Source organism: Sciurus carolinensis, chromosome 8, assembly GCF_902686445.1.
Source record: "Sciurus carolinensis chromosome 8, mSciCar1.2, whole genome shotgun sequence".
Taxonomy (NCBI): domain Eukaryota; kingdom Metazoa; phylum Chordata; class Mammalia; order Rodentia; family Sciuridae; genus Sciurus; species Sciurus carolinensis.
Genome location: NC_062220.1, coordinates 116014570 through 116027669, shown reverse-complemented (window position 1 = coordinate 116027669; position 13100 = coordinate 116014570). Strand labels below are relative to the sequence as shown.

Genomic DNA, 13100 nt, shown 5'->3' with positions numbered 1-13100 from the left:
AATTACAGCTAATGACATGGTTGCCTCATCTGCCCTCACATCACCCCTCACAAGAATGAGGAAGACCTATGTGCTAAAATCACAGTGAGATACCCCATGCAGCACCACTCAAGTAGGGAAGATAACTAAACTAAGTATTACCTTCATGGTCTACCCAGGTCTTGTTAACAGATTATATCGGGAATTCAAAACACAGCACAGAATAGTCAAAGTAATCACCCCAGTTTCCCCCATGGTAGACAGGAGTTAAACTTATTCCCACTTCCTAGTTAGATCCAGGAGAATAGAGAGATCTGATCAACGTCATTGTGGGGAAGCAGGAATAGAAGTCAGCTACATCTTTTTGCCCTTGTAGGTTATGCTGACCCTCATCAGCCTACTAACCCTTGGGTTGTAAAAACCTGTAGAAATGCTTTCTGCTAGACGCACACCAAATATATAAAATTCAAATGCCTTAAATCCTACAATGAACAAAGCCTTCAGATTCTTAATTTAATGATGTTCTTCCCTGGGAGAAAAACTGCGGTCTCTTATATAACCCCAGTACATTCTGGTCCTGAAAGAAGGCCTCTGAGGAGGTCCTACCCCAGAAATAAGTAGATAACAAAAGCCAGTGCTGGCGTATAGAGAAATAGGATCATCTATTCATTGCTGGCAGCTTCTAGAAAATAATCAATCTGCCAATCATACTTAGGGGAATTTATTCCAAGGATATAAACTGAAAGAAAAAATACACCCACTGCCATTCACTATACTTGCATTATATGCCATCATTAAAAACTTGGAAACATCCAAATGGTCACACATAAGAAATGATTATTCTAACCACATATGTAATGTGCTTCATAGAGCCATTAAAAATGACAAATCAGAACCTAAAGAAATAATAAAAGGATTAAGTTAATCATGAGGGGGGACAAAAAGACGCATTGATGTATATCCATTGGTCAGAGTCAAGCATAAGTTTATCAGGTGGTAGGATTTTTTTTTCCCCCACTATGTTGTGACTGTAAATAAGATATTCTCTTATTGTACATCTATTTAGATCACAAGGATGACCAAATGAGTACAAACAAGTCAAATATTGTCAACTACAGGTGTGTAAAGAGTTCTAGTAATGGCCTATTATTTCTTTGCAATTTTTTTCTAGAGCCATGAGGCATTTAAGGGCTAATGCCAGATCTAGACTGGCCCAAGAGCCTTGTGAGTAAATCTGTGACCTTTTCCATGTGCACTGAATTACATTCTGGGCCACACCTCTCTCACTTCACATCAGAGAAACTAAACAAACCTCCCTCACACTCATTGCTTTCTGTACCCCACAGCATGTGGACTTCTAGAGCATTCTCTTCCACAGGCTTTTTCTTATTTTCTCATGCTCTGAACACCCCATACACCCTAGTATCCACCTCCTGCTAGTAGTTGCCCCCTCTTACTTGGGGTCTGGAGAGGTAGAAACATTGTCCTCTAGAGAATCCTTATTCTGAATCCTAGGATTCATACCTATGGAAAGATAAAAAACAGCTTGTCTAAATGAAGTTTATTTTGCAAAAGAGTTCTCACAATTATAGTTTTTAAAAGACTCCAAATTCAAGCTAAAAATAAAATGAAAACTAAGTGCCAATTCTAGGCTAAGTATTTCAACACGTGCAAAAGGATCAAAAGATAAAATGAACAAACTAAAGCTTGGGAATGAATCAGAATTTTAAGGTTATTAATATCATTCTTTGCCAAATGAGACTTTTAGCAAAGCAACCCTCTACTTCTTTAAAGAAAATGAACATATTACAAAATCATTTCAACTAATCAGAGCAATCTTTAGCAAATCTAAAAAGACTTATTTAAAATTACACCATTCAGGGCTAGAGTTGTGGCTCAGTGGTAGAGTACTTGCCTAGTATATGTGGTACTGAGTTTGATTCTCAGTACCACATATAAATATATGAATAAAATAAAGGTCCATCGACATCTAAAAAATTATTTAAAAACAAACAAACAAATAAATAAATAAGTAGATAGTCCCTTCATCCTGATCTACTAGAATTCTTCTCCAAATCATGGCTTTCGAGAATATAAGGTAAGACATCAAAACTCACTATTTTAAGAGAATAACAATGATTCTACCTATAACTGGGCTGAAAAGAACAACAGACATTCTTTGAAATACAACTTACTGACTAAAAAGTAGTAAGAATAAGTGCTCACTTTGGCAGCACATCCTAAAACAATGCAATACAGAGAAGATTAGCACGGCCCTTGCACAAGGATGACACACAAATTCATGAAGCATTCCATGTTTTTTAATGTGTCAAAATGCATTCTACTATCATGTACAATTAGAACAAATTAAAAACTAAAAAAAAATTATGTCATAGCAAAAAATAAAACTAATTTTAAAACATAATATTTTAAATGTCACTCACAAAACATACATATTTACTAAAAATGTATAATACCATGAAAAAGAATTGGAAAGATCCCCAACAAACTGTCAACAGTAGATACCTCCAAAATGACAGCTAAAGATGGCAGAAAGTAAAAGAGAACTTGGTTTTTTTTACTCTAATCCTTTTGTGTTATTTGAATCTTTGATAATGAGAACACCTACTTATAAATTCCTTGTGAAATCTTTGGAAAAACAAGCTTGGGAGAAAGCATGTGCAAATCATGTCCTCTGGGAAAGAACATGTATCCTGAATATTCAGAGAACTCTCACAACTCAAGAACACACAAACTCAAACTCAATAAGTAAATGAGCAAAAGATTTGAACAGACACTTCATCATGTGATAAATAAAGGTGAATGTGCACATACAAACATGCTCAATATCATTAGTCATTAGGGAAACAGCAAATTAAAAACACAGTGAAATATCTCTACACACCTAAGTATAATTAAATAATTAAAATAATTAAACTAAGAATATTAAAAATGACTGATCATAGCAACTACTGACAAGGATGCAGAGCAACTGAAATTCTTATACATTGCTGATAGAAAGGCTAAACGGTACACCACTTTGGAAAGCAGTTTTTATGACCTAGTATTCCCACTCATACGACTTTACATAAGAGAAATGAAAACTTATGCTCATACAAAATTTGTTGATACAAAATTACATCAATGTTTAAAGCAGCTTTATTCATAGTTGCCAAAACCTGGAAAAAAAACATAATGTCTTTCAACTGGTGAAGGGATAAACAAACTACACTATATCCAAACCATGGAATATTACTTAGCAATGAAAAGTCATATGAATGGGAATACTAGGTCATAAAAACTGTTTACCAAAGTAAACTACTGATGTATGCAACAACTGGATGAATTTCAAATGCATTAGATGAGTGAAAAAAGTCAGACTCAAAGGGCTACACAGTGCATGACTCCATGCTGGGAAATCACTAAAGTAGAGGACCAGAGAACAAATTTGTAGTTGCTAGGAGACAGGAGAGGGATTGAATATAAAAAGGTAGCAAGAAGGAATTCTGGGGGTTGATGAAAAAGTTCTGTATTTTTATGTATTTGTTAGTGGGTACATGACTCTTCAATCAAACTCATAAAACTATAAACTAAAAGAGGAAACTTTACTATATGTAAATTTAAAATACTCCAGGCACAATGGTACATACAATGGTAATTGCAGCTACATGGGAGGTTAAGATAGGAGGAAAGCAAGTTTTAGGCTATCACTGGCAACTTGTGAGTGTTAGGCTAACACTGAGACCTTGTGTCTAAAAAATAAAAAGGACTGGGGACACAGTTCAGTGGCCAAGCACCCCTGGGATCAATCCCCAGTACCTCAAAAAATAAAAAATAAAAAAGGCTGGGGGTATAGTTCAATGGTAGATTACCCCTAGGTTCAAATCCCCGCACTGCCAAAAAATTTTTAAAGAAACAAGAAGAGCCGGGGCACGTTGGCACATGCCTGTAATTCCAGCAGTTCCAGAGGCTGAGGCACAAGGATCACGAGTTCAAAGCCAGCCTCAGTAAATTATAGAGGCCCTAAGCAACTCAGTGAGACCCTGACCCTAAATAAAATACAAAAAAGGGCTGGGGATGTGGCTAAGTGTTTAAGCACCCCTGGGTTCAATACCTGGTACAAAAACTTATAATAGGGGAGCCGCCCGTCACAGGGTTGGCAGACGTGAGAAGAAGCGAAGATGGCGGAGTGAGGAGAGACTGGGCCATCTGGCTGTTTGGCCTCCGGGCAGGGGGCTGGCAGGCCCCGGGACGCTGATTGCATCTGCTGGATCATGCGAGAATCCTTATCACACAGGATAAACATTTTCCTGATATTTAGGTGCTTTTCTATTCATCTCAACAAAATTCTGAACTCAGGATGTGGCAGGTATTTCTATGTTGTCTTCTAGAGCGGGTAGTCCTGCTTCTTTTATCCAGTCACTTTCCCTACTGAAATATGGATACCTTTATACACATTACCTCCATGGTTTGGAATGGAAAAAACTGCTTTTCTTTTGTTCCACCTTTCATATTATTCAACACAGAAGGAAGACCTTAGGGTGCAGTTACCCTGCTGACTTCTCCAGGAAGAAAAAAGCAAGTGATATGGGTCTTCTGCAACTTGCTTAATGGTCAAAAAATTATTTTACAAGCCGAAGGCTGATGTGTAATTTGAAACAGGTGCTTAGGTTGTGGTATTCTTTGCCTTTTACTCGAAACAAGAAGACTAATAAATGGCAAGTGTGGATGACTTCAGGGTTTTTAAAAAATGTCTTCCAGTTTCAGCCACTATTATGATAAGCACATTTGAGACTGCAGCAGTAATTCCAAATATTTGTTGTAATTTGAAAAGAAGGAGATGTTAAAAAGTGACATACATCTCTAAATCCTGGTTCATCTTGTGACATAGATTTGCTGGACAGAAACAAGGATCCAGTTTTGCAGCTAACCCTTTGATGTGATAAAGGAGCATAAAGACAAGGTATCAAGATTGATTGATTTCATATCTGATATACCTAGAGTCTGTACAAATACATATTTTACATGTGTATATCCACATTTTTGGATGAAAGGAGGGATTTTTCTCCTGGAGAAAGAAGCTGTTGTTGACTTTTTCAAAGGTCTTGGAACATTTGCTATTTTTAAATTTTTTCATTCTTCAGAAGGACCAGATGGTGTAGCAGCTAGTTTTGTGAATGTATGCTTACATTTAGTTGAAAGAATGGTAAAAGCAAACAACCCAGTTTGAGTCCATGATGGAAACCTGTTCACCTAAGTTGAGAGGCTGCTGTATTACAGTTTTATTCATCCTGTTTTTGTGGAGTCATATAGCAGAGTAGAGTTAATTTTCATTGTGGCCAAAGCTGGAAGAAAAGTAGCACGAGTAGGTTTTTAGTTAAGAAGGTGTGATGGACCCTATAGTATGACCTGCCTTCAACTTTGGACATAGAGAAATAGAAGAAAAAAAAATGAGAAGTTTTCATATAATTCCTTTTTTCCTGAGAAAAAAACAAAAATGTCGTATGTAGCACCATTCGACTTTTGGGGAATTTTACATTACATTGTCCCATTTTTTTGCAAAGCCATAAGTAACTCTTTTTCTTCAACCCAGATGGGTACTTGGATTTATTTTTCTAGGTGGTAGGTGTATTGTTAAACTGAAAAGGCTGGGACTCAGGTAAATTTCTGCAGTTGGAATTGGACTTTCTCATCAGTAAATGGGTCTATCTCAGAAACAATGTTCCCAATACTGTGCTTGTTTCCTTGTAGATTTAGAAGAAATTCTGGATCTGGAAAAAACCTCAATAAGAAAAATAGTTCCAATAAGAAGCGTGGATCTTGTGTTTGTTCATCATAGATTGAGAAGAAATTCAGGGTTTGAAAAAACTCAAGAAATACGAATCTTCTTTTTTTTCCCCCTTTAACAGTTATATGATGAGACTATAGTGGAAAACTGTCCTTGCTTCCAACAAACAGAACCATTGTATGATGTCAAATCTTTCATAAGAAGCATGAAAAACTTTATTAGTAGAGAAAGAATTTTAAACTTATTTGATGAAATTAAGAATAGGTAGTATTATTGGATCATCTGTTTTCTGGAATGGTTGCTAAGGGCCAGGGGTGCTGTGATGCTGGGAACATAGAGGCAGATTTACCAAAATTGAGGAGTGATAGAAATTGCCAAAAATGGGAAATGTTGAGCATTGTTATGATTGGATTGGTCAACCAATTTGATTCTAATGTAATTGCTTTTTCACAAAATAGTATAGATAAAATGTATAATTAAAAAAAATTTAATAGCAAAAAAAAATAAAAAACATAATAGGAACAAAGGAAGGGAGGGAGGGAAAAAAGGAAAGAAGGAAGGGGAAAGAAAGAGAGGAAAAGGAGGACAGAAACAGAAAGAAAAGGAAACAATCTGCCCAATCCCACTGGTCCCTGCTGGGCAACACAGTGAAAAATAAGTGAAGAGCACAGCTCTGAGGCCACCACCAACAATGCTCAAAAGGAAATTCAACAGAGTCAGGAGGGAAACTCACAGAGACATTACTCTTGTGAGTCATGATTCATGAATCACGTTCAAATGCAGGAGAAAATCTGAGTCATATTTAAGTATCTGGGTTTGATGTAACGTGTCAAGCCTGAGGAGGTAAAGATAGGGTCACACATGAAGTTTTCCTTTGTCTTTTCTGATTTCTTCTTCTTTTTGTTAATGAGTGAAATGTGAACTAGATATATGCTTACACTCCACTCTACATCATCCCAAAACAAGGACTCTATATGATAATCTTAACCTAAATGAACCCAACCCACATTTGTTCCTTATAACTATTCTGCAGGTTGCAGGTGAGAGAATCTTTGTGCTCATTATGTAGATAAAGAACCTGAGACTCTCTATGGTTGTAGTTCAGAGGTAGAATGTTTGCCTATCATGCTCATGGACCTGGATTTGATCACCGGCTCAGTAAAAAAAAAAAAAAAAAAAAAAAGGAGATGGATGGATGGGTGGAAGAAGGAGGGAAGGAAGAAGGAGAAAGGAAGAAGCAGCAGCAGCAGCAACAACTAAGGCTCAGCAAATCTGAAGGCTTGACTCCAGGACTAGGACTCAGATCCACGTTGCTTTCATCGCAGCATACTCCCTCATCTAACACATCCTAATTTAGCAAGAGATCCAGAGGGCTTTCCTTTCATAGCTGCTACTCTACATGGGAACTACTTCAAGTAGAATCCCAAAGGAATGTTGAGCCAGAGCTCCCTGAGGTCAGGAAATTTGTTTTTGTTTCTTCTCAGAACTTGGCACAGTGGCTAGTTAGAGTTAAATAAACATTTTGCAGAGAGGTAACAATTTGAAGAAAGCAAACCATATTCCATGAGGCTTGTAAAGGAAACTACTTAAAAACAAAACAAGGTAGAAAAAGAATGCTCAAGTCCTTGAAGAAACAAATCCAGTTTAATTGCTCAACAAGGTTTAAGAAAAGCATTAGATGAAAAATTAAATCATGCTTCAGTGAGAAAAAGCTTACCTAAGGCTTCTAGCATTCATTCAACTATCTACCATATGTCTACCAACTATCTATTGTGTACCAGAATTTCTTTAAGTTCTAGAGATACAGTCATAAGCAAAACAAAAATCCTCACCCTCATGGAACTAACAATAAGAATACAAATAAGAGTAAGAAATAGAAAAAAGAGAATAAGAATAAGAACAAGAATAAGAATAAGAAAAAAATCTAGAATGTCAGATGATAAGAAGAACTATTAGGTAGGGAGGATACAGGAAGAATTCTGGGGTAGAGTGTGCAATTCAGACAAGACTTGAAGCAAGTAAAAGAGTAAGCTGATGAGGATGTGGGGGATGATAACATAACATATAATCCAGGACACCCATGAAAGTGAAAGGGGACACTATTAATAATTATACAAATCAACAAGTTCAACTGTTCTGGGCAAACTCAGACATATGGACCTTAGCCATGAGGCTCTTTGGAGTAACAGAATAGCAGAGAGGGCAGCAAGAGAAAGGACTAGAGATTTAGAGTGTGCGTGGTCTATTAGGGAACCCCTAAAGTGAAGTGAGAAGGGAAACCAGGGGATGCAATCTGAGACACACCTGGGGAAACATAACTCCAGTGTGTCTGTCAGTTACCATAATGCCTTGGCTTTTATTCCAAGTAAGCTGGGAAGTCCTTGGAGGGTTCTGTGCAGATAAAATCTGACTTCTATTTTAGAATGCTCACTCCAAATTGTTGTGTTGAAAATATACTATATGAAAGAGCAAAGGAGAAAGTTGAGACCAGTTAGCAAGCTACTACATTCAAACAAAAGATGGTAGGACTTTGGACCAAGTAAGGACTGGTGAAGGTAAGGTTCTGAACATAGCCTAAGACAGATCTGACATTAACTGGTTGTTATGGTTTGGAAGTGTGATGTCCCCCAAAAGCTCGCATGTGAGACAATGCAAGAAGATTCAAAGGAGAAATGACTGGGTTGGGAGAGTCTTAATCCAATCAGTGAATTAGTCTCCAGATAGGGATTAACTGAATGGTAATGAAGTGGTAGGGTATAGTTGGAGGAGGTGGGAACTGGAGCATCGCTTTGGGGTATATATTTGTATCTGGCAAGTGGAGACCTCTCTCTGTGTTTCCTGATCAACATGTGAGCTGCTTCCCTCTACCACACTCTTCTGCCATGAGCCCCGAGGAATGGAGTCTGCTGTCTATGGAGGGAGACCTCTGAAACTGTGAGCTCCTAAATAAACTTTTACTCCTCTACAGTTGTTCTGGTCAGGTTCTTTAGTCACAGCAGTGAAAAAGCTGACTAAAACACTGTTTATTGCACAGAGCAAGAAAAATTAGGATGATTTTACCTAAATTCTTTGTATGACTAATGAGCATAACTGATCAGGTAACATAATGTAAAAGATGCAAATTCAATTTCCATGTGGCTACATCCTAACTCCTGAAGTTCTCTGACCTCTCTGAACACATGGTACAGGTCATAAGGGAACTGGGCAAGGTAAGGATAATCCCACTTAACTATATCACCCTGAGTAAAAAAATAACCCAGGGAATCCACAATCTTAATAAGAAGTTAAATATTCTAGGACACTCACATACCAATTGAACAATAATTCTGTGAATTGTTCAAATGCTTCTCACATATAACAGCTGGGTCTTAGAAGTATAAATTCAATTGTCAATAAATGTGCTAAACACTAAGAGGAGAAGATGAGTAAAAAGCTCAGTCTAGTGGGGAGACAAACATAGAAACAGTGACATCATGGTGTTTAGAGTTGTAAGTTTGGTTGTGCACATGGAGCTCACAGAAACATGCCTAACATCTCCTGGAGGACATGAGAAAGAAAGGGAACCACTAGAATGGGCTTCAAAGAGGAATTATGATTGGACCATAAAGACTGAGTAGATGTTTGCCATGTAGAATCAGGGACTGAAGACAAGGAAGAAGCATATTCTATACAGAAGGACTAGTTCTTTTGAAAGATTGTAAGCAATGGCTAGAATATAAAATATGCTCATACAATAACTACAATAGTGCCTATTTGAGAAACACACACCATGTGTTCTGGCACTGTCTTAAGCATACATATGGATTATCACATTTAATATTACAAGTATTATAATAATGAAAAAACTGAGAATACACAGAAGTTAGGTAATAGCCCAAGGACCTTACTGCCCATGAGGTAAATTCAGGCCTCATGTCCTAAGATTCTAGAACCTGCACTTGTTCAACATTCAATGCTATGTGGAAGTGGAAGTGGGTGAAGATACAAAGGTAGGCAGAGGTCAACAAGTAACAGCTAGCATTACAAATCATGAAGAACCACTGGAAAGGCTAAGGATATAGCTTGATAGTAGAGTAGCTGACTAGCATGCATGAAGCCCTAGGTTCAATCTACAGCACTGCCAAAAGAAAAAAGAAAAAGAAACACTGAAGGGTTTCTATGTGTGAAGGAGAAACTGATCATATTTGCATTTGGAAATATTTCACTGGTGACAGTGTGAAAATGAATCAGAACGGACAAGAACTGAGAAAGATCATTTAGAAGGCTACTGAAACAATCCTGGCCAGACCATAGGAACCTGAACAAGCGCAGTGAGAAAGTAGATGAGCTAATGTCAGAAGAAAGAGACAACAGAGGAGGATGACTGGTTGGGAGATGGCTAGTTTTGAGTTCAGCTGAAAACGCATTAAGGATGAGACATCTGGGAGTCATCCAAGTACAGTCAGGCATATCTACAATTCAGGAGCCCAAGGGGTAGGAGGCAAAACCAGAGATACAGGTTTCAGCAAATACTTTTGCAATGTGTGTGTACCAGGAAAACCTTAGCTGAGAAGACTCCATGATGGCATCATCTGGGGATCTTCCACAACCATTCCCAAATAACAATTCTTTGAAAGCTCACTCTTTTCCCCAGAGTAGACTGAAAAATTCCAAAAGACTCATCTAGAGAACAATCTGGGCTACCCCAAATCACAATACTAGTCTGAATAGATCTTGGTGCTACTACCATCTCAACCTACTTAATTCTCCCTACTTCAGGTCACCAGAAAAATTAGCTGAGGGTGTATTCCAGGGAGCCCAAGAGCAGTGGAACTTTACCCTAAACAACTCAGGTAGCTCAAACTCTGGCTCCTGGTTTAGCAAAGCATTAGAAACACTTGCCTTCTTAACATCCAGAATGCACTGGACTGGCAGTGAGATATTTTTAAGCATCTTTTCATCCCCAAACTTTTATTCAATTTGTTTACTCATTTAAAATGAAAGAAGTCAGGCATGATGATACATGCCTATAGTCCCTCATACTTGGTGGTCTGAGGCAGGAGAATTGCCAAGTTTGAGGTTACCTTCAGCAACTTAGTGAGACCCTGTCTCAAAAGAAAAAATAAAAAGGACTGGGGATGTAGCTCAGTTGGAAAACATCCCTGGATTCAATCCCAGTACCAAATATATAAGTAAAGAAAAGAATGCCAGGCACAGTGGCACATACTTATAATCCCAAAACTGGGGAGGCTGAGGAGGAGGACTGCAAGTTGAGGTCAGCCTCAGCCACTTAGGGAAACCCTCAGTAAGTTAGAAAAACCTCATTCCAAAAGTAACAAAGTAGAGCTGGGGCTATAGCTCAATGATAGAGCACTTGCCTAGCATGGGTGAGGCACTGGGTTAGATCCTCAGCACCACATTAAAAAAAAAAAAGAATAAAGGTTAAAATTCTTTTTAAAAGGGCTGGGGAGATAGCTCAGTTGGTAGAGTGCTTGCCTCACAAGCAAAGGCCCTGAGTTCAATCCCAGCCCCACATAAAATACTAAATAAACAAAATAATGGTATTGTACCCACCTACAACTAAAATATTTTTAAAATAAATAACATAAGATAACAAAGTAAAAGGCCTGGCAACATTGCTCAGGGTAAAGTGCCCCTGGGTTCAATCCTCAGTACCAAAAAGGTAATGAAATGTATGAATGAATGAATGTGTTTTCTCATTTAAAGTGAATTAATGAATGAATGAGTTTATAATCATTTGGGATTCTCTTACTTCCAACCCCGTTCCCAAGTCTCAGTCATTGGTCTCTAGGAATATTACTGGATAAATCTACCACTAAGTGAAGAAAAACATCATTAACCACTTTTATACAACTTTATTTTCACTACAACTTCCTTAAGCCAACTATGAGAAATACAAGTTGGCTTACAGAATACTAAGGCATTTTTTTTTTCCAGTTTTAATGTTTCCACACTCATTTTGTATAACCTATCCTCTGAGGGTCTATAGAAACTGCCTCTGCCTACTCAAACTTATGTTCCCCTACACCCTTAAAAGATACTCTGAATAGGATGGTCAAGTGAGGATAACAGTCTGAGTCTGAGTCAGGATACCTGGTTGTTGGTGTGAGAGATTAATTTAATATCTCTATATCTCTAGGCATTAAGTTACCCATGTGTAAAATATATTTAGTAACTTATGCTCTAGTGGGATGACTGGATGAGATAATGGATATAAAAGTGCTTCTAGAAACAACAAAACCAAGTTCCTACCAACCACATTTGGAATCCTTAAACTTCTAACTCTCTACTCAACCAAATTTTACCCCTTCATGCTTGAAATGCATACTCACTTCTCTAAACAACTATGTCACCTTTCTCTGATTTGATCGTTTTAACTGGAACCACACTGTTCCCCTTAAGGTCTCTCCTGGGGTGGCGGGGGAGGGAAAAAAAAATAAACATCATTGCCCTATGTAAACGTATGATTACACAAATGGTATGCCTTGACTCTATGTACAAATAGAGAAACAACATGTATCCCATTTGTATACAATAAAAAATAAATAAATTAATTAAAAAAAAAAAAAAAAAAAAGGTCTCTCCTGTTTGTAAGAGGATGGGTTTGCTCCCTGACACCCAAAAACTGAAGGCTCCTCTAGAACAGAGGCCATTCTTGATCTGATCCTGGTGCTGCCTCCACATCTGGTAGCCCTCAGTCATAACTCCTTGACAACAAAAGGGGCTTGACCATGCTCCCAGCTAAAAATGTACCACGCAGTCCATGTATAATTCTATGCTTTATATAGCACTGGTTCTAAACAGGTCAAAATTGTGGCTGAAATGATCCCAAAATAGGCATGGTCCTGGCTTTCCTGGACCTCATGTCACTTTTGGATCTAAGCTGCTCTAAGCATCCTGACTCTATTACCTCTTGGGTGAGTTACCTGCACCACTGTTGCTAAGCAGGCTGACAGAAAGTTCTTCTGTTCCACTGAAGTTCAAGAAGGACATGCCGTCACCAGGCTGGCGGGAAGTGCTGTGCCTGCAGAGAACAAGCCCAGGCACCTGGCTTAATGAAGATCATCACCTCTTTCTCCTGCTTACCCTATATCCCAATGGAGGAGGGATTAGGTAAGAAAGTTATGAAAAACAGGCCGGAAATTCAGTCCCACAGACTGGTAAATCTCCAGCCATCAGGTGGAGGTGCTTCATTTGTGTGCCAGCTATGGCCTCCTCCCCTGGCACTATGGTCACTTTCCCACAACCACATTAGACCACTAGACCTTTCTGTCCTCTGCTTCCCTCTTAATGACAATGATGCATGTACAATGTTTGAATAGGTGTACCAGGG

The 13100-nt window shown here is 38.2% G+C and overlaps 1 protein-coding gene and 1 non-coding gene across 2 annotated transcripts in view; one reads left to right on the top strand and one right to left on the bottom strand.

The window, feature by feature from the left end:
• Depdc5 (DEP domain containing 5, GATOR1 subcomplex subunit) overlaps nt 1-13100 on the bottom strand; it is a 145455-nt gene that overhangs the window by 66261 nt on the left and 66094 nt on the right. Inside the window, 2 exon segments of the mRNA XM_047561008.1 lie at nt 1438-1503; nt 12694-12791. Coding sequence (XP_047416964.1) covers nt 1438-1503; nt 12694-12791 — 164 coding nt within the window.
• LOC124992084 (U6 spliceosomal RNA) lies at nt 2198-2301 on the top strand. Its single transcript, XR_007110079.1, has one exon. It is a non-coding gene; the product is annotated as a U6 spliceosomal RNA (small nuclear RNA).